The sequence below is a fragment of the Polistes canadensis genome, unplaced genomic scaffold (genome assembly GCF_001313835.1).
Source record: "Polistes canadensis isolate GaletaPanama2010 unplaced genomic scaffold, ASM131383v1 scaffold_24, whole genome shotgun sequence".
Classification (NCBI taxonomy): domain Eukaryota; kingdom Metazoa; phylum Arthropoda; class Insecta; order Hymenoptera; family Vespidae; genus Polistes; species Polistes canadensis.
In genome coordinates, this window is record NW_014569571.1 from 1,130,617 (window position 1) to 1,157,655 (window position 27,039).

Below are 27,039 nucleotides of genomic sequence, written 5' to 3' on the forward strand. Positions count from 1 at the left end.
ATAGAGAAAATAAACATTAAAAATAAATAAATACATAAATAAATGAATAAAATTGATACAGTTTTACAGAGCTATTCCTCTCCGCGTTCTTAATTTGTTTTTTTTTTCTATTTTTTTTTTTTGTTAATTTCTTGCTCGATATCAAGGATTAAGAAAGGAGAAAGAAAAAAATAAAAGAAATACATTCAAGAACGAAAAACTCATTTTATTCATACGCCTATGCTTTTGAGTTTACTGCCAAAACGTGGGAGAAATAAATAGAACGACCAGTACGCATGTTGGATCGAAGTGAAACGGAACGGTATAGAAAATATTCTACGAAATATAATTGTAGTACATATTTACACGTATGAGAATACGATTGCATGTGCGTGCATGTGTGTGTGTGTATATGTGTATATACACGAGAAAAAAAGTAACATTAATCGTAATTTCTAAAATGGGAAATAAGAAGATCGAGAATCGAAACAATTCAGTTCGCCTAAACTAACTTCATTTATGCTTAAATAATAAGCCAATCGCTTTTAACACGCTCGCAACAATCGTGTGTACATGTTCGACTTGCTTCGCGACAATCGGATTACGGTCTCACATATACGTTCAAAGATATAACACGTATACGTTATACATTAACTCAGTAAATGCAAAGGGATCGATCCTAAAGTCGCGTGAGCTCTCGTTTATTCTTTTTATTTCTCTTTTTTATTATTATTTTTTTTAATTTTTATACCATTCTCTCTTGCTATTCTTCTGATTTTCCTTCTCTTTTCATTCTCTCGTCAGAGAATTAATAAAGAAATAATAAATTTCAAATGCTGCGACACAAAGTTCGTGCTTCCGACGCGTTCTATCTTTTCGCTTTGATAAATAATGATAAAGCGAATTCAAAGTAATACTTTGTACACTCTAGAAACTTATCTTCTTCTTCTTCTTCTTCTTCTTCTTCATCATCTTCTTCTTCTTCATCTTCTTCTCTGTACACTTTCTTTTGGCATATATGAAAATATTCTATGTTAATTAAAGAAAACGAAGGAGACTCTTTGTTGTATAAAGATCGATATCTTTTACACAGCTCCTTATTTGACGTTTCGAATTCGTATGACGAAATTATCTCGAGTTAAAATGTTGAACGCCATTGATATACTACAAAACTATACCCCTAATAACGATGATTGAAAAAAAAAAGAAAAAAAAATAGAAAATCCATATATTTTGTAGAGAAATTTAATTTGCACCGAAATATAATCAAATCGAATCAAGACAAAGGATAGAAATTTTTATCGTTAAGAGAGTATAAAATGGCAAAACATTTGGCGCTATTCTAAGAACTTCAAATTTCAACGATCTTGGCAACACGTAATCTCAAGATAATGTTGACCGTAAGCGACGATGATTTCTAAGTAATTTTCGTTTACAAAATTAGCTTACGCAAATCGATGAAAAGTGTAGTTATAAATGAAAGATATTTAATAATAATTATAAAATAAAAATAACGTGAAGTGGGTAGAATCATGTTGTCAAATATATACGTATAGAAAGTTAAAATGGCGTACCCTAAACCCCCTAGTAATTCATTGGACTTACCATTGTTCTCGTCTTCGCACGTCCGTCTTCGATTTTTCTAAGTCCACCCGTACTTTGATAGAAAAAATCTGTCGATCTTCTTGATTTCTACGAAATTGATCGTTTCGATAACTATAAATCAACGAAGAAATTCTCTTCCTTATTTCATATGTAAGTATATATTACGATCGCATCAAAAAAGTGATTAATAATTGGAGAAAAGAGAAAGCGCACCAATGGCAATGACAACGATTAACGAGTGACCAATCCTCAGCCACGATTCACTCGCGCGAAGTTAGTAGCCAATTCCACGCGGTTACGCGACGCGTGTAGTTGTTCGGTCGTGGTAATAGTGGTTGTTCATTGGACAACTGCAGAAAAGAGACAGGTGTAGCTAAAACTAAAGATTTTTCGAAAGAAACGAAACAAAAATTACTATCGGTGAGAGAGAGAATCTCACCGATATAATAATATGTTCTTTTTTACTTCACTGTTCATTCTTCTTACTATTCTATCTATCTATCTATCTATCTATCTATCTCTATCTCTCTTTCTTTCGTTTTCGTTTTCGTTTACAAAGAGCTCGTTGAAGGAGATTCGAGCTCGAACGTGAAATTCCTTCGCGAATGCTCGCGCGTTATGTCACTCGGAAGAGTTCCTGGCAAACAATCAAAAGAGATCGCTGACTCTGACCCTCTTTTTCCCTCTCCTTCTCTCTCTCTTTCTTCTATTTCTTTCTGTCTCAACCCAAAAGTCACGATAAACGTCGCACCTTTTTGTTCTCCTTTCTAATCAACGATATTTAGTTATTCTTCGCGAATTAGAACCCTCCCTGTTTGATCTCTATCATTTCTACAAGATTTTTCTCTAACGCGAAAAAGATACTTTTATTTCTCTATTGTCTTAGAAAGAAAAAAAAAAAGAAATACACGTTATCTACGCACTGTCCAATAATTTCTATTCCCTTTACTAATCCTTTCCCTTTTCTTTTCTTCCCCTTCTTCTTCTCTTTCTCTTCCCTTATAGCCTGTTTCGCACGCACCACACGTACGCACGCACGCACGCGCGCGCACACAGCACACACACATACGAAAGGGACGCGCGCGCGTCCGCGAAGCTCCGCGGTGTCTTTCAGACTGAGGGGTAGTTTCGTCGACGGTGGTTCGCCTACATCACCGCCACCCTTCGACCAAAACTTACACTAAAATATCGTCTCTCGACTACCATCATCCTTACTCTTCCTTTTTTCTTCCTTACTTTCTTCCTTCCTTCCTTCCTTCTTTCTTCTTCTTCTTCTTCTTCTTCTTCTTTTTCTTTTTAAACGTTATACGATCCTTCTTCTATTCCTATTTGAATATTTATTAATAAATATTATGATTTGGTAATATATATCTGAAAAATAAATACTTTAGAATATTTGTTTGTTCTATTTTTTTATTTTTTTAGCATTAAAGTGGCTGCATTAATTTTCTGAAAGTTCTTCCTTTTTTTCCATCTTCTTTACACATTTCAAAGATTTTATATATTATCATATTATTTATATTGTTTCTAATACATAGTATATATCGAATTATTCTCCTTAGATAATATTTATTTTATTTGATTCATTTGCAATATGTTAGAAATTTATGTTTTAACGTTTCAATTCGATTGCAATGTAACCCAAGCCGACATCTTTTGGTCGAATATAGGAACGATAAAATTTGTTAATGATTATAACAATACAATTCATTTTCTTTTTTAAATTAATGAAAAAAGAAATATTTATATTCGTAGATTGTAAAAATGATACATAAGTTTCGTGTATGCTAAACAATTGTTATGCATTACTATAGTTTCAATTGTTTAAAAATTTCCAATTTTTTTACTTATTAAAAATATTTAATTGCATGTACATTAATATTATTATTATCGAACTTACAAATTGTTAAAGGTCAAATTTTAGAAAAAAATGCAACGTCATTTTCATTTTGTAACATTTAACTTACAATTAGCAATTTTATCGTTGTTACCGAAAGTATATAATTATTTGTATATGTATATATATTGGAAAAAAAGATAAACTTTTAATAAATTTTGCTTATACTTAAAAATACTATTTAAATTCGTCAAAACTTCCTCGAAGTAAATAACGTTTTTACATTCTGAATATTTCCACTTCCTAGCTTCTTTTAGTTCGCAATTTCTATAATATGGAGTAAAGAAGTACTGTATAATAATAATAAGAAGAAGAAACACACGTAAAATAAAGTTGTACAATCTGTGAAACAAACTTTTCGTATGTATTACGATTTTATACCATTAATAAAAAATGATTCTCCAACCATCGAATAATAGGATCGTTGGAGGCGCTTATATAAACATCACGTTCGTTCCATACATGGTAAGATATAACAAACTTAATAAAATTATTACAAACAAAAAAGACAAAAATTTATTGAATCGCTTTATTAATCGAATAATTTCATTTAGCTCTCGCTCATGTTGGGAGGTCAACACATATGTGGTGGTGGTATTCTTAACGAAAATTTCGCTATAACGGCAGCACATTGTGCCCAAGTGTAAGTTTGAATAATAAAATAAATTAAAAAAAAAAAAATGAAGAACTTTATACTGAAATAAATATCCGATTTGTAGAGTTGCTAGACGTATAAATGATTCCACAGTTCGTAGCGGATCTTCTTATAGAGACAAAGGTGGTGTCATTCACAATGTAGTAAAAGTAATCAACCATAAAAAGTTTAATTCGAATACAAACAATTATGATATCGCAATCCTAAAGATACACCCACCTTTTAAATATGATAGTACTACTCATCCATTAAAGATACCGTTTAATGAATCGACTCCTAGTGATTTCGGCCTTGTAGCTGGTTGGGGATACTTTTTGGTAAAAAACTAATAATAATGAAAACTATTATAATAATAATAAACATTTTCTTAATATATACATTTATATATTAGTAAATATTTTTATAATCATTATTTTTAACATAATTTATAATTACAAGAACTTCGATCCGGTTCTCTCCGAACAATTGCAATACGTTTTACTACCAAAAGTATCGAAAGACAAATGTAAAAAAGATTATTCAGGTAGCTTTGACGTAACTGAAACTCAAGTATGTTATGGATTGAATGAAGGAGGACATGACGCTTGTAGAGTAAGAATCAATAATTTTAATCTTAATTAAGAATATTCGAATGATCACTATGATTTATTACATTGTTTACACTTAGGGTGATTCAGGTGGACCAATGGTTAATTTGGATAATGTTTTAATCGCTGTGACATCGTGGGGTGATGGATGTGCACACCCAAATCAGCCGGGTGTTTATACTGATGCTGTTCTACTTCGTGATTGGATAAAGAACAACATTGGAAAACATTAAGACGGAAATTAATATGACAAAAATGTTACGAAATACAATTATCTATTTCGATAATGTTAAACAATATGTATATTGATACAGATATAAATATATATATATATATATATATATATATATATATAGGGTGAGCCAACTAACGTTGGTACCTTAAATATCTTTGTTGTTTTTAAATATACGTCAAATGTCTTAAGGAAAAAGTTAACGGTTCAATGGAACTCTCTCGATGCCATCAATATTTTTCTATTCATGTCATATTTTTTAAAGATATCAAATTTACTTTTATTTTTTTAAATTGAACCACCATTTTTTCTAACTTTTTTCTTAAGACATTTAATATATCTTTAAAAACAACAAAAATATTTAAGGTACCAACATTAGCTGACTCATCCTTATATATCAAAATTATTAATGTCGTTTAATGTTTAATCATTTTACGATTGTTTAATATTATTAATTAGGTAAGACAACTTCGACATTTTGACCATTCTCGGATACAACAAATTTAGCATCCTTGTAACGCAAAAGATTACTCTTTTTTCTCGAATGCCATGCATTATAACCAGCTTTATAAAATGCAGGAAGTCGATTGAATTTACCTGCATTTGCCAAAAAATCGTTATATTCCCATTGTTCGGTCATCATTCTATGTGCATGTCTTTTTCTCAAGGTTTTCAATTTCGAATCTTCGAGCATTTGAGATTTTGAAGGTAAAATAAAACGATTTTTTAAAAGACTTAAGAAATATTGTATCTAAAAAAAAAATTATTTTCTCTTTTATACGCGTTCTTTCTTTAATTTTGAATGCAAATGTTAAATTAAACAAAGAAATCAGACAAAACTGTTATTTAATAAATAATAAAAATGAAAAATCTCTATAGAGAAATAAATATTTATACCTGCATATGAAACATAGGAAATGGTACTATTTGTGATGGTATACCAACGATAGCCATTGTTTGATGTTCTATATTAATAAGATGCTTATATAATGGGGTTACGTAATTATCATCGACTCTGACGTCACAACTTTCATCTAAGAAAGGAAAACTATATTGGTATCCAGTACAATAAAGAAAGACGTCGATGGTAACGGAAGTTCCATCTTTCAGAAAACATTTCGTTCCTTCCAATCTGTCAACTCCAACAACTTGGATCATGTTAGACGGAAATACGCTCGTGAATCTATACGTGCAGATATCAAAAGAAGAAAAAAGTATATGTATACTTATATATATATACACGTATAAAATAAATATAATAATGGTAATTAAAAAACCTTTCTTGATTATGACTCAGATAGATGGTAGAAGCATGTTGAACTAAATCGATTCCAATATCGATACCAGAGGAAGCAGCACCCAAAATTAATACTATTTTATTTTTAAATTCTTCCGGTTTTCTGTATGAATGACTATGCGTCACTATACCTGGAAAAGTGTCCATACCTTTTATTACAGGCATATATGGTTCGAAATAATGTCTAAAAAAAAACAGACAAAATCCAGGTTTAAATTTTCCTATAAAAAGGTCTTATACAAATAACGAAGAAAACAAAATATACCCGTTACAAATCATAACTGCATCGTATCGATGTTCCTCCGTATGTTGAGTTTTTAAATGTTTAACACGTACCAACCATTTCTCTTCATTGCTATCATCCAACTTAATTGGACGTATATTCTCAACTTTTACATAAAACTAATGCAATTATATATATAATTATATAAAAATGTTTATATAACTATAATGTTTCAAGCTTTCAAAAAGTTCAATATACATTTAAAAAAAAATGATATTCGATCGATTACCTGTATGTACTTAAGTAATTTAAAGTGTTCCACGTAATTACGCAAATAAGATAAAACTTCGTTATGAGATACACAGCATGGTTCCTGTGCTTCCATTCTCATGTAATCAGGAAAATTCATGATTTTTGCAGGTAAATTCGTTCTAAAAAAATTACTTCTTACTTATTGATAAAATGTATAATAACAATGATAAAACGTAAAAAAATCATTTGACAAACCTTAAATTTTGATACATGCTTGAATGAATTGGTAAACCATTTTCGTTTAAACCGATTCTATGATTATATACCCAAGTACCACCAACATCACCGGTTTGTTCATATACTATTATTTCAAAATTCGTTTCTTCCGCCAAATGTTTGGCTGCGCATAAACCAGCTGCGCCTGCGCCGATAACGCATACTTTTTTATTGACATTTTTCGCCATCTATGTTTTTCAAAAGAAAATACGTAAATGTGACGTTTATGAGAACGATCGGTAAAAAAAAAGAGCATTTATAACAGTTTATTATATCGTTAATTAACACCATGTATCGATATATATCTTTAAATTGTAAACATTAATAATAATTATAAACGAAATTTTGGTATGCATTATTCTTTTTCTACGTTATGAAGATAAACGCAATAATTATCTTTATAACACTTCACACCTGCTGTTTTTTTACTGGGCTATTAGATAAGAACTTGAAGATGATTACAAGTATTTTTTTTTTTTTTTTAATCAAATTATGTAAAAATGAAATATAAAATTTCAATATTTTGTATGATAAAGATATAAGATATATATGTTTAATTTGTTATTTAAGAAGCAAGATAAGAAACTTGTTTTACGATTAATCGAATTTTCTGAACTTTTTAATAATTATTAATTTTTACTTCGGTCTTGAATATATATACCAGATAATGATGACAACTACTTTTTTATACATATTAACCTATTCGTGAGGACTATTCTCTTTTATATGCTCTGAGATTTATTCATAACAGGAAAAGTAATACTAACGTTTTGTCAAAAAAACCACAAGTTAACCACGAACACATGCGTGAAACTCAAAAACTTAATATCTTTACAAAGTGATAAGATAGATACTTTGATAAGGGCGGAAGAATAGTAATTTTTAAAAATATAATTTACAATTACAATAAATAAGCAAATTGTCTCGCGTATTAACCACAATTTATGCATTCTCTATAAAATAGAGTATGTTATTAATATTAATGTTCGTTTTTAAATGAGAATTTAAAAAATAAAAAAGAAATAAAAGAAAACAGGAACAAGTATAAGATTAGAGTTGTAAAGACCTTAAAAACAATTTGGTTTATCAACCAAAAAAAGAAGGAAAAAACAAACTTGAAATTTATCTACAATTTGTAATCAAAATGACGTCCACGACGATAATGTTAAGTTGTGCATCAAAACAAAATAACAAGGAATATTTATATTCTCGATGAGAAGCTAAAACTAACACATGAAAATATTTATTATCATTATTATTATTATTATTATTATTATTATTATTATTATTATTATTATTATTATACTATGCCTTAATAATGCATTATTATCATGAAAGTAAACGACATTGTTACAGTAGAAGTATTACTGATTATATCCAAACTTATATATATATATATAATTGTACTCGATCTAGAACAATCAATAAACAATAAGAGTCTATGTTACAACGGATTACATTTGTTACTTCGACCCTAAACTTATCGTAAGATAAGAAATATAATACATAAGCAAAAGATCTAATTTTAATTGTAACTTTTGTTTTTTTTTCCTTGATGCATTATAAATCTAAACAGTTTTGTAAAACAATCATTCCAATTTATCGTTTTTTTTCAAATATCTAATCATATGTTGCATAATACGCACATAAGGAGTATACATGATTAGAAACTATATACAGTTATCAACGACAACGATTGTATTTAATTTTTATACTTGATCATACTTATAGATTTGGTTGTCATTGAAGGAAGTACGAGTAAAATTGAAAGTATGCGTCAAATTTATTTAATTAGATGAACATCCCGATGGAATATAGAAATATGGTATATCTGTTTTAATATTAACATTAAATTATTATAATAAACGTTAAAAAAAAACGTGTACTTTCAATATCAAAATACTATTCTTCTTCATTTATTTTCAATAATTTAATTGATAGAATTGAGTGCAAAATATACATTAAACAACAATGTTCATACATAACTATCAACTATATTCGTTCACAATCTTTTTGTTAAGAAAGATGCATAAACATGATTGAAGTTACATCATCGAATTATCACTGCAACTATCCGTATCATTTTAACTCTCTACTTTAATAGAGATTTATCACATATCATTTTTACATTTAAAATATCAAAATCATATTCATTTTAATATCTTATACAATAAATTTATTTTTTAAATTGATTTTTTTAAGATTTATGATTTTGAAAAGTTCCTTGCTAAGCAATCACTGTTATATTAGGAATACCTAATGGTCTTTGTTTTTAGTTCATTTTTTATCCTTAACAATTGCAAATTTCACGGATGATATTAAATATTATTATCACGAAAGAAAATCCATTCCAATTGTGTGTGGCAAATCTCTTAAAATAGTGCATTAACAAATAACAGAATGGATATTAAACATATTTTATAATAAAAATCTGTAAATGCACGTATGTTTAAACAAATATCTTGCTTTTTAACTGCACTATACATATGCATGTATAATGAAAATAATATTATGTTTTTTATTTTAAGAAAAAGATGAAATAATTTGTATTCTATAAAAAGTTACATTGAACAAATCCACAAATTATTTACTTAAATTTAACATATTTGAATATTAAAATTTAAACAATTCTAAATTCCTATATACAAAAATGCTTAATTCGATAATAATAGAAAGCATAGAAGCGCTCAATAGAAGGATTATTAAAGAGTAGAAAAATTAATTTACAATAAAGAATTTTATACAAGTATTTGTTTATAACTACGACTTGCATTAGCCACGCATGCTCGTTTTTAATGTGCATTAAAGAAATTCTCTAAAAAGGGTCTTCCAAAGTCTTATAGCCATATAACAAATAATTATATATTGTATATTTGGTGTTATACTTTGATTTATAGTGCATTAGTTTATTTACTTAAATATATATATATTTCTTTTTTTTTCGTGAAGTACTTGCACTGCAATATTTTCTATTTGCAAGCAATTTAACTCCTTTAGTCGAACATGGTGACTACAGACTTTGCATTAAATCTCAGACTCATAACACAGAAACATTCCAAGGACCCGAATTTAATACCCTTAAAATATGAAGTACAATGTGTGATTAATATTTATTATTATTATTAATATTATATTAATATTATTATCATTGTTATTATTAAGATTATCATTACCTGTTATTGTAGCAAATATAGAAAAATGAATGCCTAATGGCATTCCTATGTGTAAGTTAATACAAAATTATACAATATAAGTTTTCAAGAAAAATGAAAATTTGATAATGTCTTTATAACAAGCTGTATATATGTATAAAATCACAAGTTGTAATGTGATCATAGAAAATATACATTGTTCAATATTTAGTTGATTTATGTTGAATTGACAATTAATACCAACTCTATTATTTCATACCAGTATTGAGTTGCATTTACGCAATGCGCTTAAACTTTTATCAAGTTCTTGGACTCATGTGGAACAGCAATTGGGCGGATTAAGTAGATTATATCAATATAAACTTCAATATGCGATTAAAACTTTCGTGGTATTTCTGCATGCAAAATGTTGCAACACTTTACAAGGCCTTTCATATAAATCTTAATGCAATGTTTTTCAAAGAAAAAAAAAAATATATATATATATACATATATATATAATATATATATATAATATAAAATATATATATATATATATATACATACGCACACAAGGTATAGCACTTATTGGAAAAATTTAAATATTTTCACCACTCATAAATGTACTATATAAAAAAAAGAACTCTCTAAAGAGTTATAATGTTTGAAAAAGAATATCCTTTAAAATTATTATTTTTTGTTTTGTTTTATTTTTGAAGACATTAAGATCGTCATTTTATTTATTTTTTAATTTTTAGCGAAAACGCATTATTTTTCTATATCTTTATAGAGAATAAAAAACGAATTCAACGATCTATAAAAATTTATCTCACGATTCAATGGTTCTTATATACATATATGACATATATACTAAGAGTAAGTCGCCTAACTTGATAATCTTGAATTATTTGAAAATTGTTTAATTTAGAATTTGAATAAATTCAAAAAACATTAGATAAATCTTTGTTCGAGAATTCGCTTGCATATCAAGCTATTAATTAGTAATTAAAGATATTTAAATTAGGCGACATATCTAGAATATACATATATCAAAATCACGTTAAATCTACATTATGAAAATTTGTAAATTTTTCAATGGAAAGTTCCTTTTCGCAAAGGCTAAAAGTTTGTCCAAACTCTTATGGAAATCGGCTTATTCGACACAATTACTTCAATTAACATTATTTATTGTTGACAGCAGTCTTTACTCAACAATAATTATTAATATTCTGTAATATATATATAATTCAAATACTGCATTTGCAATCCGCTATTTGAATAACAATGATACGTTCGTATAGATATTTCCACTCTCATTCCTTAATACAAAATAGAATGTCAGTGAAAAATAAAACTTATTCTTATCAAATCACTCTCTTGGACTTGATTACAAAAAATAGTAAGCATAATCGTTGTGTCTCAGTAACATTAGCAAACACTGAGTCTATTGGATACCTTTATGTTTTCAGAATTAACCTTCGCTTACAGAAGATAATGAACTGCGTGTAGAACCAGCAGTATGATGCGTAAGATCAGGAAGGTCTGCTGGTAAGCATAATGGAATCGCACTAGGTCCATAAATTGCCTCTTGTTCTTCTAACTGAAGAGCAAATTGTTCTTCAAGTCTCTGTAATATGAAATGAGAACGCTTAATAATCTATTAGCTAGAAAAAAATTTATTTAAAAAAATACTTGTTACAGTATTTATAACCTTAGAGAAACTGGAATTGTATGGCACAAGGTAATTTTCTAAATTCTCTGTAACAAAGTGTACAAAAATAGTAGCATACAACAGATTTAACTAACCTTTCAATAACTTTTATAATACTTCTTTTCAAATCCGACTGTGGTATCTCTTTATAGTTTTCTTTTATAAAGGTTCTTGTGGGAATATTTATGCGCAAGGACTACAATTACAAATTAGCATGTTTGCTATTAGATACCCACGTAAGAATCCTTTAAAAAAAAGCATTTATCACATAGTTCTACTACTTAACAAAACATAGCATGAAACCAACAGTAACCACATTTACCCACATTATTTTCTTAACATAAATATTTAAGCTTTAGAATATAAAATGAATCGAACTCTTTATATATAATTTTCGTATGACAAATAATAATAATAATAATAATAATAACAATAACAATAATAATAATCATGATCATAATAATAATAATAATAATAAAGCTGCAATGGAAAATAAAACTACAAAGCTGTGATAAAAAGCACATTTTTAATGACATAATAACTAATCAAATGAAATTGTAAATCACATACCAATGTTGGTACTTGAATATATTAAAATATTTTTCCTTTTTTTTTGTTTTGTCTTTTCTGCAATAAATATTCGTAAATATTGTACTGATTCATCTATAATTCACATAAAATAATATTTTAGTATCTGCGTTATGTGTAAATATTTTCTACTTTTTTTTTTTTACTTACTCTCTTTTTCAAAATCTTAATATATTATATAAATCTAACCACAGTTATTTTAATGTATTCAATCATAACTTAAGCAATAATCTAATAGAAAAATATAGATAAGTGGCTATGTAATCCACATCTCTTAAATGCATACATTTATATATATATAAACAATGTCTATTTCCTAAGTTAAAATATAATCATTAGTACCAACTCCAAATAAAGTGTATAGTATAAAGAAAATAGCAATAAAAGAAGCACATGGAATGTTATATTATTGAAAAGAGAAATAAAATATATAAATTTGGAAATATAAATATTTCTTTTCTTTGTTCCATATATATCGTGCATGTACTTATATAGTTGGATTATATTATAAAATATACTAAGTATGTTAACTTAATGAAACATAGTCATATTCTTCATATTTATATACCCAAATTTATCAATAAACAAGATGAATATATGATACATGATGTTGGCAAGTACTATCTACGGGACAGACAAGATGGCATTAGATCTGGTTTAGAACGACTTCGAATAAGCGTGCCATTTGTGGAAGTAGTATCCGAACCAGTAAGTCTAAGAGAGACTCTAGGTATAATAAACGGAGATGGAGAATTTGGAGTAGATCGAGGTAAGCGAGAAGATTTTTGCAAGGTGTTAGGAAATGATATATCAGAATACTCAAAGGAAGGTAAAGAGAAACCACTAAGACCAGAGGGCAAATAATCTCGGTAACGAGCTTCCAATGCCTCCATTTCAGTCGCCAGCTCAGCTTCTATCTTCTACAACAAGTAGATTACAATTTAATTCAATAATTTACTTTACTTTTTTTGTATAGCTCATTGAAGATCATAGTTACAAGGACGAATTACTGTAATAATTACAAAGTCTCAAAAACGTTTAATTCTACTATACCACTAATGTACAATATGTATATTATCTAATCTATATCATGTCAATAATTAATTTCATTTTACATTTACAAATTGACCAAATGACTTTTACTCTAAATTCGAAAACTGTATATAGGAGCCAAACTCAATAAAAGCAGAAATAATAAAAGGAAAATATAGTCTTTAGGAATCATACAGTAAATAAGCAAATAGTTTGAAAATTAATAGTAGAAGCAAAGAAGAATGATCAGAATTGAATAACTTACATGTTTTATTACTTATATGAAATTGCGCTCACTTAAAAGGACATAAAATTAACATTGTAATACTATATAATTATTTACCTGTTTTCGTGGCTTCAATTGTGCCTTCCACTCCCGAAGTTCTTTGCTATATGTTTCTTCTTGTTCTTTTAACTTCAATGTCTCATGCTCCATCAGCATTTTTCTCTTTTCATTTTGTAGCTGTTCTAATTCCTTGATGGTAGCATCACTTTGAGCTCTAACTTCTTCGAGTTGACGTGAATGTTTCAATTCAAATCTTTGTTGTTCCGCTCTATACCTCTTTTTCTCATTCTCTTGGAACTTCTTCAATTTCTCTCTTTCAGCTTCAGGATCCGAAGCAATCGCAGAAGACATTGAAATTCTCATGGACTCCCTAAACATCATCTCGCGTGCTTTCATCTCATTTCGAATCCTTTTAGGCAAGTTTCTACGTTCTACCGTTTGACGCTTTATTAATTCATCTTCCTTCCTCTGATTCATTCTTTTCATTTGTTCTAATTCCTTTTCATGTCTAATAAGCATCTGATGTCGTTGCAAGAAGAATATATCCTTAAGTTGTCTCTTTAGCAATTGTTGTCTTTCATGTATCTGTCGTTCTTCCAGCTCCCAAATAGCTGCTTCTCGAGCTCTCATCATTTGCTGTTTCTGCTGTAGAAACTGTCTTTCCATTAAAGCTATTTTTTCTCTATGACTATCCGATAATCTTCGTAATGACATCTCATGACTTTCATTAAGTTTTTCTAAGAAAAGTTTTTCTCTTTCCTCGTGTTCAGCCTCAAGTTTTTCTTTCCTTACCTTAAAAGCTCCCTTTCTTTTTTCCTTAGGCATTAAGTCAACCTCTTGTTTGAGTAATCGCAGTTCTTGTTTCAAACCTTCACGGAATTGTTTTAATTCTCTCTCTTGTTCGCTACGAATCTTTTTTGATGCTAGTCTAAGATCAGCTTCTTGTTGAGCTTCTGCACGCTCAATTTGTTGTCTTTGTTGTCTGGCGAGCGTTTCTAAATCTCCTTCAGCACCACGTTCTAGCAGTTGTCTTTCCTGTTCGAACCGTTTCTCTTGTTGATCTTTGTTGAATTGTGATTTCTGTGATAGATCTTGAAACTGTTTTTGTTCACTCTTTTGTAACATTTTTAATTCGCGTAATTCTTGTTTCCGGAATATTTGATCGTCATAGACTTTACCATTTTCATCATCGCCATATATAACTTTGGATGTAGTCGTTGTAACAACAACACCATCGATTTCAAATTTCCTTGTTCGTTTTCTCGTTTTCTTCTTCAAATTCATCATTTGTATATCTTCCTTCGTTCTAGGTGTTCGAGATACATCCCGACTGTAATCAGATTTTCGACGTAGGACAACTTCCTCTTCACCTTCCGTAGTTTGAACGTGAGATAAATGATTTTCTTTATTCGAACCTCGACTATCTTGGCTTATCGTCGTAGAAATCGATTCGGCATCAGAACGATCAAGGCTCTTACTCGGTGTATGCGATCTCGTCGATCCTGAATCACTCTGCGACCTTGACCCTTCAAAACTATCCGGTGATACACGTTTATCTTTCGAACTTCTTACGTAATCATCTTTTTGTTTTGCCGATGTTACAACTCTTTCTTCAATACGATGTCCAACAACCGGTCTTTCATTTTTAATTAAACCATTCATTTTTTTCGAATTTCTTTCAACGTCGTTAAGATCCGTTCTATCAGTAGTTGTTCCTGTAATTGCCATCGACGTTTTACTTATTTCATCGCCACTATCGCTTTTCGAACTTATTTGTTCGATCAAACTTAAATTGCTGTGCGAAGAACCGGTTCTAACGACGTTATGTTTATTACTTATAGAAGAATCTTTTACTCGTTCTCCATCGTCACCGACAGTAACAACAGAGACATGACTAGTATCTTGTAACTCATCAACAATAGGACTGACGATAATAACTTCAGACTCGTCTAACTTTTTACCAACACGTTTAGAGGTATCCATAAGAATAATGGGTTGCTCCTGTGGAGTATATTCCAAACTATCTAGACTAGGGAAACCATCCTCGTCGGTCGAATTTTCGTTAACTTGGGTTTTATTGGTTTCGTTCGCAACAATAACTACCTCAGATGTAGGGGAAGAACGTCGCAGTAAAGGAGTTGTTGCTGTTGCATCTACTAACACTGGAGGATGTGTAGTGACAACGGTAACTTGACTTACATTACTTGCAAGACTATTAGATGGATCCGGAGAATCAGCTGTAATGCGAACTGTTGATCTATTGGAACGTACCTCTTGTTCGCTTTGAGATTTACCTGATACAACAAAACAAATAAAAAAATATATATTTTGTAATGAATCACTAATAAAGTTTAAAAATGTATTTTAATAGGACTTTACCAGTAATAACAACTATGTTATCCGCACTACTCCTTCGAGACGTACTTCTACTTCTAATTGGTGTTGATGTTATTACAGATACATTAACAGCAGAACTCTGACGCTCATAATTTTTATCTTCTCTACTATCTTCTTTTAATCTGTGTTCCTTATTTAACCATTTTGTTCTCTCATGTTTATCTTGAAATTCATCAGTAAAGTTTTCTAAAGAATCATTTCTAGAAGAACCTTCGCTATGACTAGTCAAAACATTTTCAATTTTATTCAGACCATAATCCGTCTTAATATTTTCTGTAGAGCTTGCTTTCATACTATTCTTTTCTGATAAAGTAACATTTGCTATATCAGATGCATGTTTCAATGTTTCAATCGATGTAGTGCTTATCCTTTTCTGTGTATCCATAGAAATACGTTTTTCTAAAACTGCATTCAGTTTATCTTCTACAGACTTTCTTTTTTGTTCCAAATTTTTCATGTTATCTTCTATTAAATGTTTCTCATATTTACGTTGCTCTTCTATCGAAGTGTCTAATTGGGACCTAAAAAGAAAATTAGATCATAGTAAACTTTAAATATTATAATACTTTATCTAAATAATTAAAAATACCTGCTCTTCTCTTCGAGAGATGATTGCTTATTATACACTGGTTTTACCCATTCCTCCGACGAAGTTGGCTTGATAGGAGCCGACTTTCGATTTTCATCTAAACTCGATTTTTTGGTTAGTATATTTACATTATCCATTAATTTTGGTTTCTCCTCAATACTTTTAGATTTATTCAAAGCAAACAACGCTTTATCAATCGTTTCTGTTGAATTAATTTTATCTATGTTATCTAATTCATCTTGTTTTTTATTAGACGCTCCTATCTTTATCTGATCTTTAGTATTTGGTTTCTGCTGTTCCATTTCTGCTCCCACTGATTGCGATGATAATAAATTACGGTCTTGTTTATCATCCTTAACTTTATTTAACGATTCCATGGCACTAGATTTGTTTGCCAAATCGGCATAATTTTCTTTTTCATCATTTTTGTTGTCTTGACGAACCGACGGAGGTGGAGGCGCAGGACCTTTATCTCTAGATATCCTACGTTCGTTATTTTCAACTGTAGCTGGAGGTTTGGGTGCCTAAGTGTAATTTAAAAATGTTAAAATATTTTCTGGAACAAGATTGCTTATAGTATCGAATTTTTTTTTTACCTGTTTTTTCTCGTTCAATGCGTGCATATTTTCCTTCGATTCAGTTTTACGCAATTTCTTACTTCTATCTTCTTTCTCGCCATCTCTATTCATCTCCCGTTTGTGACTATCCTCTTTTTTCGTGGATATAGGTATTGGAGTAAGATTTTCTTTCTCAGCAACTACATCACATGATATATATTTATATATACAGATGGAAATTTTATTTAAACATTATTTTGAATACATATATATATAAATAATACATTACCTTTAACATCGCCATCACTGCGCATAGATGCAGAGTCATCTCCGAGTTGTTCCAATTCCAAAGGAAGCTGAGATGTACGCTGCTCCTATAAAAAAATTCATATATTTTCTTACAATGTTAAATATATATATATATCTTGTAATAAATATAACATAAATATAAATAACGAAGTATACCATTTTCTACATACCAAAACTACACCAAAGTCAACATAGTATAAAAAATTTGCATAATTAAAAATTTACATACTTAATGAGAATTCAATATAATGTTTGAAATCATGTGGGTGGATAATGAAGAAATTAATATAGACATTCTATTATTAAAACTACTAACCTGACAAGTACAAGGATGAGAGGGCTGGCGAGGCCCAGGAGAGCCGCATGCACAGCCAAATATTCAAAATTAAAACAACATATTGATCAAAATGTATGAATATGTAAAAATGTCAACAAAAGAAATAAATATGTTTCCGTGTAAAACTAATAAATTTTACAATATAATTTGCTAAATTATTTAAATATATTATGAAGTAATAAATATTAATATAAAAAATTTTCTGTATACACATATGTTTTTCATTTAAAAGCAGCTTACCAATACGCTGATACTGTTCTCTATGTTTTTTTGCTTTTTTGGCCTTCTAATATAATGTAAGCATGTAAAAATATATTTTTGTTATGCCTGTCTATATCAAATATTTTTAACTTAAAACTTTCATTGGTTTTGTTATACAATTTTGTAGATCCATAAAAGATATTTAACAGTATATAATAATTATATAAATATGTATATCTAAGTAAATCTTATTAATTAATAATGAAACTTTATATACAACAATGTATCTTACCTCAGCTTCTTCATCCACAAGTTCTTCTTCAACAACATCAGCTTTATATTCAAGTAATAAATCCCTTATTGGTTTAGAATCCAAATTCCTACTTATAAATGGATGTCTTAACAATTCTTCAGCTGTAGGTCGTGATGATGGATCCTTTATAAGCGCTTTTGCAATAAAATCATTAAACTCTTTGCTCCATTTTCCAGGTTGATCAAGCTTTGGTGGATCGCTTTTTTGAATCTTTAATAAAACACGCATTGGAGACATTTCATGATTTGGTGGCTCCATTTGCGCAAACTCTATAAGAGTTATACCAAGGGACCAAATGTCCACCTAAAATAAGTAAAAAATGTCATTACATTACATGAAATAATAAGAGAATCAATCAATGATACTTACTTTGAAATCATAAGGATTATCTCTAAATGTTTCGCATAGTACAACTTCTGGTGCCATCCAATACGGTGTACCAATGAATGTATCATGTTTCTGTAATGTATGCTTATTTTTTGCAGATACCCCAAAATCGGCTACAAAATAAATACATTATATTCTTTATTGCAGTTGTATTTCAAATTCAAAGCAATAATATTATTACCAAGTTTGACACCTCCCGCCATGGTTAATAAAACATTTCCTGCCTTTAAATCCCTATGGATAACTTTGGATTTATGTAAGAATGCTAGACCCTTTACCATATGCTGACACACATATGATATTTGACCTTCTGTCAATGCTTTCTCCAATTCCACCATAATAGAATCTACAGCACCACCATCACAGTATTCAATCAACATCTGTAAATATTATGTTATTGTTAAAATAAAAATAATGCTTCTTCTATATGTCAATTAGATGTTAATTCCAAATATACTTACCCATAATTTGCCTTCTATAAAATATGCTTCATGTAATTCAACAACATTTGGATGTTTACATTCAGACAAGATATCGATTTCAATCATAAAATCGCTAAGATCATCTTCCCCTTCCAATGCACACATTTTTGCAGCAGCCAACTGATGAGTTTGTTTATGCTGCGCCTATAAGCAATTATAAAATGAAAAATGATAATAAATAAAATAAATAATTTTTATGATATAATTTATATACCTTGTAAACTTTTCCAAATGCACCATCTCCAAGTTCACCGACCATTTCCCAGAATTCTTCTGGGTTACAATCCATTTTAATATTATTATATAACTTTTTCTTTTTTGCGTCATTGCCACCGAAGTGGAATGCTTTCTTTAAATTCGATAAAAACGACATAGTGATTTCTTTTTATTAACACACTTGTGTATATAAACTTAACTTGCACTGTAATTACATTATGTCTATACGCAGTTCAAATACTTGGGTACATAAATTATGTATATATTATGACCACAAAAAGCCCAATAAAAATATTTCATGAAAGTATAATTCTCATTCAGTACATAAAGATTTCATTTCTTCGAAGACTGAATATTATGATTTTACTTCCGTTTTCATCTTGATTTATATAACAATCAAACTATTTTGTTGTTACTTAGTTTAATTTAGATCCCCGCTGGATACCAGGGGATCATAGCAGACCTCTCCCGCATCTTGATAAACTATAAGTTTGCTCATTAATTAATGAGTACCTTGATATAAACTAAAGTAAATATCCATATTGAAAACGTAATCCATTATTAAAATGTGGCAGGTTTCTGAAACACAAGTTAAAATAAAATATATTATTTTTAATATATTTTCAATTTTTTACTATTAATTTTTCTATACATTCACAAAACAATAATTCGCGATAATGCAACATCTTACTAAAGTGTTATAAAATTTCTACATAAAAATGCAGATAAAACAAATCTCTTTTTCTTTTCATTATACTTGATAAATATATATTGTACTGATAAATGCTATCAGAATGATATTAATCGTAAAACGCAAGGCTTATTAAGGTCGAAGAAAATCTTAGGATGATGTTTACTTCTCCAAATGCGACCAGTAGATTCTGCTACTAATATTAAATAAAACCCAAATTACACACAATTGCCATTACATATGGTAATATAGTTTATATAGAAACAGATAATTACATTAAGATTATTTGAATGTATTTTTAATAAAATAACTATAAAATCCAAATTCAAAGGGGATTTAAATGTAAATAAGATAGAAAATAAAGGTTTGCTTGAAAGAAAAATAAAAAAGAAAATAATGTCTAAATTCTTCCTACTTATGAGCGATCGAAAATCATGTTGAACGTTATTACGGAAGTGCAAAAATGTTTTATTACCGAACACAGAGAACTTCCGCGAAGATCCCGTGGTTTTATTCATCTCTGTTCGCACTAATTATCGCGTTAAAAAATAGGAGAAGGAGGAGGAGAAGAAGGAGAAGGGAATAGACTAAAGAAACAGAGAAAAAGAGAAAGAGAGAGAAAAGAGTAAGAAAAAGAAAAAGATAGAAACAGTTACCGCACATTCGGTCATAGTCGGTATATAAATATATACATGAATCGAGATGAAACGTAGGATGTGACGGAAGAGGAGAGAAACATACATATCGTTCACTTTCAAACGCTCTATTAATCAAAAACAATTGGGCAGGTGGTATCGTTCAGCGGTCACGCGGTTGACACAATTTTGACAAGCAGGATTCGGTCATGCCTGGCCGCCATCGTACGGCGAATGCACTTTCTCCATCATCCTCGAAACTCCAATTTCATTTCTCATAGAATGATTTAGATATCAGAAAAACAATATTATTTAACAAATGCAATTATAATACATTTGAGTACAAATTAAAGGTTCGTTTAATTGGAAATAACGTACAACCTATTACATTGGATTTCATGAAAATAAGGAATGTAAAGCTCGTGCTTGTTCGTAAAATCCATAGGAAAGCCAATCACGATCTATCGTGTATACATATATATATATATATATATATATATATATATATATATATATATATATATTTTTTTTTTTTTGCCGATCATTCGATCGAAACGATGGCAAGAATTATTCGAAAATAATTTAATTGTTATTATAAATTTAACAAACGGTTGAGAACTCACACGATATAATCGACCATCGAAGGTAACATAAGGAGAACACGTTCGTGGGATGAAAATATGCGGCACGTCCTCCGTCTCTCACCTTCCTTCTTTCACGACTTGAGGATCCAAGGAAACAAGTTCCATGTATACGAATGATATCTTTCTATCTCTCTCTTTCTCTTTGTAAAGAACGCAAATATTGATTAAACTTTAAGATAGAAAGGCACGACAATCGTTTCTTCGAATTTAGCACGCACCAACACGTTTTGTTAGAAATTCACTAACGTACAAATAGGTAAAGTTAAGCGTATGAAGCTATCAGCCGTGGATCAGTAAACTCGGAAGACCTCGATATACGCGGCCATTTTCAGCACACGCACATCACACACGACACTCCATCACGCCTGGAAGTGACGTAACCAATCGGCAAGGGCGGCACCGTTCACGCGCTCCCCCCACCAATCCCTTCTAAGTATCTCTTGTTGCATTCGCAATGCGACATCTTTTCATCCCCCGATATAATCGTCATCAAATCAACCTAAAAACCTATGTATACATATACATATATAGGTACATACATATTACATATGCATGACATACATATACATGTATGCACGATGTTCTTTTTTTACTTTAAGTCTGACGTTGTCAGTATCTCGTCATTGAACGATTAATCGATATCGCTATTCGATAACTACTACGATTTTTCGAATCGAACTTCACGTTTATTCTTTGTACATACCTTTTCTCTGTTCCATGTGATTCTTATCAACAATTGATTCAAAAATATTTGAACCAAGGTAAACGCACTCTAGGAATCTGAAACGTTACAAGTAATGAAAATGAAGCATTTCTAAAAATGTTTATTAAATTACGGGATATCGATGTTTGCAAATGTCGTTCTCATCGAAGCCTTATATAAATCTAATCTCATTAAACACTTCAAGTCATAATCTGTGCCTTACTGTTTAGCCAAAGATTATTGTTTTCTTATTTATATATATAAAAGAAGAATCTTTTTACAAAATTCGTTATTTTTTTTTATTTAATATAGTAATGTTAGAGATATATTATTATTAAACATAGAAAACTAATTTAAGAAAGAACTGTCAAGTATTTATTTGTATATATAATTTTCTCTTTAATGAATAATTTTTATTTAACTTTTATATTTTGTTTTCTAAATCAAGTGTAATACTCTATTCAAATGATTAAAAATAATGATATTATTTTTAAAAAATATTTTCAAAAAATTAACGATAACCTATTTAATTGAATTCATGAAAAAATAATATGAATAATTTATTCTTTCTAATAATTCAATTAATAAAGATTGCTATGAATATCTTTTGTATATTCGTAAATAGATTAGACATGTGTATAACATTACTTTTAAATATGTGGTACTATCAAATAATTTGTATCATATTGTATCGCTTTTTTTCTTTACGACGAATTTATCATATTTTATAATAAATAGAAAAAGATATAAATACTTTTTATATAATAATATTATTTTATTTTTTAAACTTCAACACTTTTTAATTAATTTCTGTAAATTCGAATTCGTATAAGAATATAAAGTTTTAGATTATTTACTTTGTAATGATGAAAATTCCAAAGTTGCATTGAAAATAATTAAATAATGAAGTTTTTTTTCGTTATTTATGTAATTAAAATTTATTTATTTTATACGCAGAAGTAAAAGCCAAGATGTCTGGACGACAACGTGGTATATTCCAAATGATATTTAGAGATTTTTTAGCATCAATTAAACCTACTTTTAATAGACCTAAGTTAATGGGAGAAGATTATTATGGAACTAAATATTACGAAGTAGCTGTAAAAGCCACATCTAAAAAAAAGCTACCTTCTCGATATTTTAAATCTATAAATGATGATTTTGAACAAGAACTACCTGCAGAGTGGGAAGCTTGGTTGAGACATCGTAGGAAGGAACCACCTACTTTCGAAGAAATAGAGAAAAATTATAAAATTGCTATGATTAAAAAAATGAATGCAGATAAAATAGAAGCTGCTAATAAAGAACAAAAAGCTTTAAATGAAACTGGAATATCTGTTGAAAAACGTGGATACACAAGTTTTCCTGTCTATGAGGAATACAATTCCACGAATAAATACAATGAAGAAACATCTAAACCAAAATTAAAATAACTGATAAAGAATGTATATAGGTAAATTAAAATAAAAAAAATAAAAAAGAATATATGCTTACTGTGTTATGATTATAACACACCCTTTATATTTGTAGTCAATAAAACCTTTGTAAATATATACATCTCGTAGCATTAATTTCTTACTTTCCGAAAATGAATGTGTGCACTATTGACTTTACAGGAATACTATGTGTAAAACAATTTATTATTATTCTCTATCATCTATTTACATATATTTTCATCTATAAATCAGTCATTTTACGACTGGAAAAAAAATTGTAAAACTTAAGATTACATCTTTGAAACATACAATTTACAAACGTTTAATGTTATACAAAAAAAATACCCTTTTATCTTTTTCAGAGTATTCTTTTAAATAAATGAATTCAAATAGGAAATTCAGATACTATGATAACTTGTACTTCACAACTTTAAAATTCAAGTGCTTATGAATATATTTATCCAGTGTTTTTATCAAGTTAACACAATTTTCATATTTTTGCAATAATATTTTGTAATAGATTTAATTTAAAATAAAACAGTAAAAAACCATTTAGCTCGTTTGATTATTACAGAAATCTATTTATGTCCTATATGATTTTATTAAATCGTAGTATAATAGTCTTTTTAACGAGAGAACTTTACTCTGAATATGAACTCCATGTTTTTAAAATATTATTACTTATATTATCAGGTATTGTGAACGCATGAAATGAATCTTACTTCTGAAGATATTAACATGACAAATCAATTATTGAATATCAACGAGATACTTTGATTGATAATCGTAGGAGTTGGTAATAAATAATATCCCGAAGTTTGTTCAAATACAAACTATCAGTCAACATCAAATACAAATTCTTCCATGTGGTAGAAATTGATGGAATTTGATATATAAATGTTTAATTGAGAATGCACTAATCAACCAGAAAAATCACTATTATCAAATAGAGCTTGATCATACAACTCTCCTTTCACTAGTCTCCCACCAAAATAACGACCATTTAAAGAATCTCTTGCTCGTTCGGCTTCTATAATAAGAATATATATATATGTACATATATTATTATATTATCATATATGGTAATAACATATAATAATATTGAAGGAATTATCTTACCACTCATTTGTGAAAATTCGACAAAAATTTTCACAATAACTTCTGCATCTTCATCATCTTCAGATTGTCGTTCATTATAAATAATAACACGCTCTACGACGCCAAATTTAGAACATTCATCTTGAATTTCTTCTTTTAGACTTTCATCGATATCTTCAGGAGCTACCATATTTCGTAAAATGACAACACGAGATTCTACTTTACGCATAAGTTTTTGCATAACAAGATGTCGAGCACTCTGTCCCTTAATAGACATATTTTCCTGTTGTTGCAATGTTTGCGGTTCCGTTTCTTCTAGTAATTTTTTCTGTAATTCTTCTTGTTGTTTTTGATGTGCTGCTTGTTCTTGTGCTCGTCTCATAATATCAGAATTTGCTGTTGTGACTACTGGTATCTACAAACAAATGGATATTAAAAAATATGTTTAATTAGACAATGCGTTATATAATATTTATGAAAACAAAAAGAAAAAAAACTTACAACTGGAGCTCCTACAATGGCAGGAGCAACAACAGCTCGAGGTGGTATAATAACTGGTTGCCCAGGAATTGGTTGTATAATCGCAGGTGGACGTGTTAAAGTTTGTGGTATGGCAATACCTGGAGGTGGTATAACTGGTGCAACAGTTGCAACAGTTGGAGGTGCCATTATTGTTGCAGGTGCAATTGTTGGTCGTACTATTCCTGGTAAAGCTATAATAAATAACAAAAGAAAATAAACATAAATGAAAGTATATTACAACTTTGTTGTATGTAAATATGATGAGCATTATATAAATACCTTGATTTAAAATGGGTGGTGCTGTTGCTCCAAGTTTGGTTAATCCAAGTGCTACAGCATTGCTAGCTACTGCATCCATAGCTTGTATTTTTGCTGTAGCCGCAGCAGCCGCAACTGCAGCAGCTGTTGGCATCATACTAGTTCCACTTGGAGGTCCCATCAAAGCATTTGGTGGTGTAATAGCTCTACCAACTCTTAGATACTGTCCACCCAAGTCAAACAAATTCATAGATGCTATTGCTTCTAAAGCAGCTTGCATAGTTTCATATTCAATAAAACCATAGCCTTTATGTCTATGAGGTGAACTACCTTGTGCTAATTTACAATAAGTAATAGGTCCAAATGCTTCGAAAACAGACTTTATATCATCCTCTGTCAAATCATGATGTATAGATGCAATATAAATACGGTTGTAATGTTTACTTTCTTCTGTAATTTCATCAATAACTGATTGTGCTTGAGGCATATTGGATGGCCTTCCCACTACCTGAAAAAGATCAATAAAAACGAATATATTCTATAATATGTATTAACAAAATATCATATATACTTATTTGTTAAATAAATATGTTCATATTCTCTAATATAACAGATAATTTTATATAGTTACATTCTTAAATATTACTAAAGATTTTTAACTATCTATATAATAGAATTAAGGATAAAAAATATACTACTAATAACAAAAATGTTATTTAGGAAATTTTAGAAAAAGGAATTGATGATTTTTAATTGTATATCATAAAGAAGAGGAATGTAAAGGAATGCAAAGGAAAATATATATATAAATATATAAAAAGTTTTTTGTCATTTTAATATGACAAATATAAATAAAGTGGAAAAGACAGGAAAGAAAGAAAAAAAAACACAATACATTAGGATCTCGACCGAACGGCATTCTAAATATAACACGATGCAGTTCAATCGATTATAATTTGTGAAACAAAATAAAAATTTGCCGACCTCCGGCGGGATGATAGGATTGCTGGGGGACAGGAAATTCGTTATATAGGTACGTCCCGCTACCTTGATGTTACGTCCACCAATCATGACACCATTCATTTGTTCTAATGCAAGTTGTGCAGCTTCAGGTATCTCATATTCGACGAATGCAAATCCTTTATGTTTCTGCGTAAGAGGATCCCAAGACATGTTGATAGACTTGATCGGTCCAAAGGGTAGAAATGCTTGTCTAATTGTGTCCTCTTTCAATTCGAAGCTGATGCTGCCCACATAAACCCTGTTGTATAGGAGGAATGATATATCAATTTACAATTTATAAATACAATAAAATGTAATTCTATCATTTTATTATTTACATCTAATTGTCATATATATTGCTAATATTGATATTCTTTTTTTTCTTATTTAATATATTTTTAATATATATTTTAATGAAGGTATTTATGAAACAAATTATTCTTACTCTATCCATTAAACTAAAGAAATGTTTACTGTTTCTTTAAAAAAGCAAATTTAAACAGCAAATAAA

The 27,039-nt window shown here is 29.3% G+C and overlaps 6 protein-coding genes across 33 annotated transcripts in view; 2 read left to right on the plus strand and 4 right to left on the minus strand.

Annotated features, from left to right (window-relative positions):
• The window catches only part of LOC106783661 (glutamate-gated chloride channel), an 83,361-nt gene extending 80,670 nt beyond the window's left edge, over window positions 1-2,691 (minus strand). For 3 of the 19 annotated variants that reach the window (XM_014742393.1, XM_014742392.1, XM_014742390.1), the window contains exon 1: window positions 1,585-2,690. The gene's annotated coding sequence lies outside the window, so the exon portion shown is untranslated. Of the gene's footprint in view, window positions 1-1,584 lie in introns of all 19 variants that reach the window. The other 16 variants (XM_014742397.1, XM_014742399.1, XM_014742398.1 and 13 more) reach the window with 10 other exon arrangements.
• On the plus strand, window positions 104-5,259 carry LOC106783665 (trypsin-4-like). 2 transcript variants are annotated; one of them, XM_014742409.1, is made up of 6 exons: window positions 104-301; window positions 3,729-3,946; window positions 4,036-4,124; window positions 4,201-4,453; window positions 4,575-4,727; window positions 4,804-5,259. In XM_014742409.1, exons 2-6 carry the CDS (start codon window positions 3,875-3,877, stop codon window positions 4,954-4,956), a joined length of 720 nt encoding a protein of 239 aa, XP_014597895.1. In that variant the 5' UTR covers window positions 104-301; window positions 3,729-3,874; the 3' UTR covers window positions 4,957-5,259. The 2 variants fall into 2 exon arrangements, with proteins under 2 accessions (XP_014597895.1, XP_014597894.1); XM_014742408.1 differs by lacking the exon at window positions 104-301 and having other exon boundaries at window positions 3,687-3,946.
• A 1-nt stretch (window position 5,260) lies between these two features.
• LOC106783664 (flavin-containing monooxygenase FMO GS-OX-like 2) lies at window positions 5,261-8,228 on the minus strand. 2 transcript variants are annotated; one of them, XM_014742406.1, is made up of 7 exons: window positions 7,771-8,228; window positions 6,983-7,191; window positions 6,765-6,906; window positions 6,518-6,654; window positions 6,233-6,436; window positions 5,853-6,138; window positions 5,261-5,706 (listed from the first exon to the last, which is right to left on the minus strand). In XM_014742406.1, the coding sequence occupies exons 2-7, from the start codon at window positions 7,189-7,191 to the stop codon at window positions 5,407-5,409; spliced, it is 1,278 nt and encodes a 425-aa protein (XP_014597892.1). In that variant the 5' UTR covers window positions 7,771-8,228; the 3' UTR covers window positions 5,261-5,406. The 2 variants fall into 2 exon arrangements, with proteins under 2 accessions (XP_014597892.1, XP_014597891.1); XM_014742405.1 differs by having other exon boundaries at window positions 7,418-8,228.
• A 2,606-nt stretch (window positions 8,229-10,834) lies between these two features.
• On the minus strand, window positions 10,835-22,003 carry LOC106783689 (serine/threonine-protein kinase 10-A). 5 transcript variants are annotated; one of them, XM_014742460.1, is made up of 14 exons: window positions 21,489-22,003; window positions 19,538-20,118; window positions 19,303-19,467; window positions 19,023-19,221; window positions 18,824-18,954; window positions 18,434-18,757; window positions 18,181-18,226; window positions 17,920-17,975; window positions 17,584-17,668; window positions 17,334-17,494; window positions 16,738-17,261; window positions 16,131-16,669; window positions 13,809-16,045; window positions 10,835-11,761 (listed from the first exon to the last, which is right to left on the minus strand). In XM_014742460.1, the coding sequence occupies exons 2-14, from the start codon at window positions 19,694-19,696 to the stop codon at window positions 11,606-11,608; spliced, it is 4,782 nt and encodes a 1,593-aa protein (XP_014597946.1). In that variant the 5' UTR covers window positions 19,697-20,118; window positions 21,489-22,003; the 3' UTR covers window positions 10,835-11,605. The 5 variants fall into 5 exon arrangements, with proteins under 5 accessions (XP_014597946.1, XP_014597947.1, XP_014597943.1 ...); XM_014742457.1 differs by lacking the exon at window positions 10,835-11,761 and adding an exon at window positions 12,455-13,353; XM_014742458.1 differs by lacking the exon at window positions 10,835-11,761 and adding an exon at window positions 12,994-13,353 and having other exon boundaries at window positions 17,920-17,966.
• A 97-nt stretch (window positions 22,004-22,100) lies between these two features.
• Window positions 22,101-23,699, plus strand: LOC106783698 (mimitin, mitochondrial). The gene is made up of 2 exons (XM_014742480.1): window positions 22,101-22,270; window positions 23,170-23,699. Exon 2 carries the CDS (start codon window positions 23,184-23,186, stop codon window positions 23,643-23,645), a length of 462 nt encoding a protein of 153 aa, XP_014597966.1. The 5' UTR covers window positions 22,101-22,270; window positions 23,170-23,183; the 3' UTR covers window positions 23,646-23,699.
• Window positions 23,700-23,834: 135 nt separating this feature from the next.
• LOC106783696 (poly(U)-binding-splicing factor half pint) overlaps window positions 23,835-27,039 on the minus strand; it is a 9,176-nt gene continuing 5,971 nt past the window's right edge. For all 4 annotated transcript variants that reach the window (XM_014742476.1, XM_014742475.1, XM_014742474.1 and 1 more), the window contains 5 exons: window positions 26,574-26,787; window positions 25,548-26,034; window positions 25,248-25,459; window positions 24,768-25,161; window positions 23,835-24,678 (listed from right to left, as the gene is read on the minus strand). In XM_014742476.1, coding sequence (XP_014597962.1) covers window positions 24,569-24,678; window positions 24,768-25,161; window positions 25,248-25,459; window positions 25,548-26,034; window positions 26,574-26,787 — 1,417 coding nt within the window. In that variant the 3' untranslated portion in view covers window positions 23,835-24,568. The remainder of the gene's footprint in view (window positions 24,679-24,767; window positions 25,162-25,247; window positions 25,460-25,547; window positions 26,035-26,573; window positions 26,788-27,039) is intronic.

Coding starts and splice junctions, on each gene's coding strand:
- LOC106783665 (XM_014742409.1), top strand. CDS start 3,875: ATGATTCTCCAACCATCGAATAATAGGATCGTTGGAGGCGCTTATATA. Junction 4,125..4,200: donor GCAGCACATTGTGCCCAAGT/GTAAGTTTGAAT, acceptor TCCGATTTGTAG/AGTTGCTAGACGTATAAATG. Junction 4,728..4,803: donor GAGGACATGACGCTTGTAGA/GTAAGAATCAAT, acceptor GTTTACACTTAG/GGTGATTCAGGTGGACCAAT.
- LOC106783664 (XM_014742406.1), bottom strand. CDS start 7,191: ATGGCGAAAAATGTCAATAAAAAAGTATGCGTTATCGGCGCAGGCGCA. Junction 6,907..6,982: donor AGCATGTATCAAAATTTAAG/GTTTGTCAAATG, acceptor TAATTTTTTTAG/AACGAATTTACCTGCAAAAA. Junction 6,655..6,764: donor AATTACTTAAGTACATACAG/GTAATCGATCGA, acceptor TAATTGCATTAG/TTTTATGTAAAAGTTGAGAA.
- LOC106783689 (XM_014742457.1), bottom strand. CDS start 19,696: ATGTCGTTTTTATCGAATTTAAAGAAAGCATTCCACTTCGGTGGCAAT. Junction 18,758..18,823: donor ATAATCCTTATGATTTCAAA/GTAAGTATCATT, acceptor TACTTATTTTAG/GTGGACATTTGGTCCCTTGG. Junction 13,354..13,808: donor AATTGAAGCCACGAAAACAG/GTAAATAATTAT, acceptor TACTTGTTGTAG/AAGATAGAAGCTGAGCTGGC.
- LOC106783698 (XM_014742480.1), top strand. CDS start 23,184: ATGTCTGGACGACAACGTGGTATATTCCAAATGATATTTAGAGATTTT.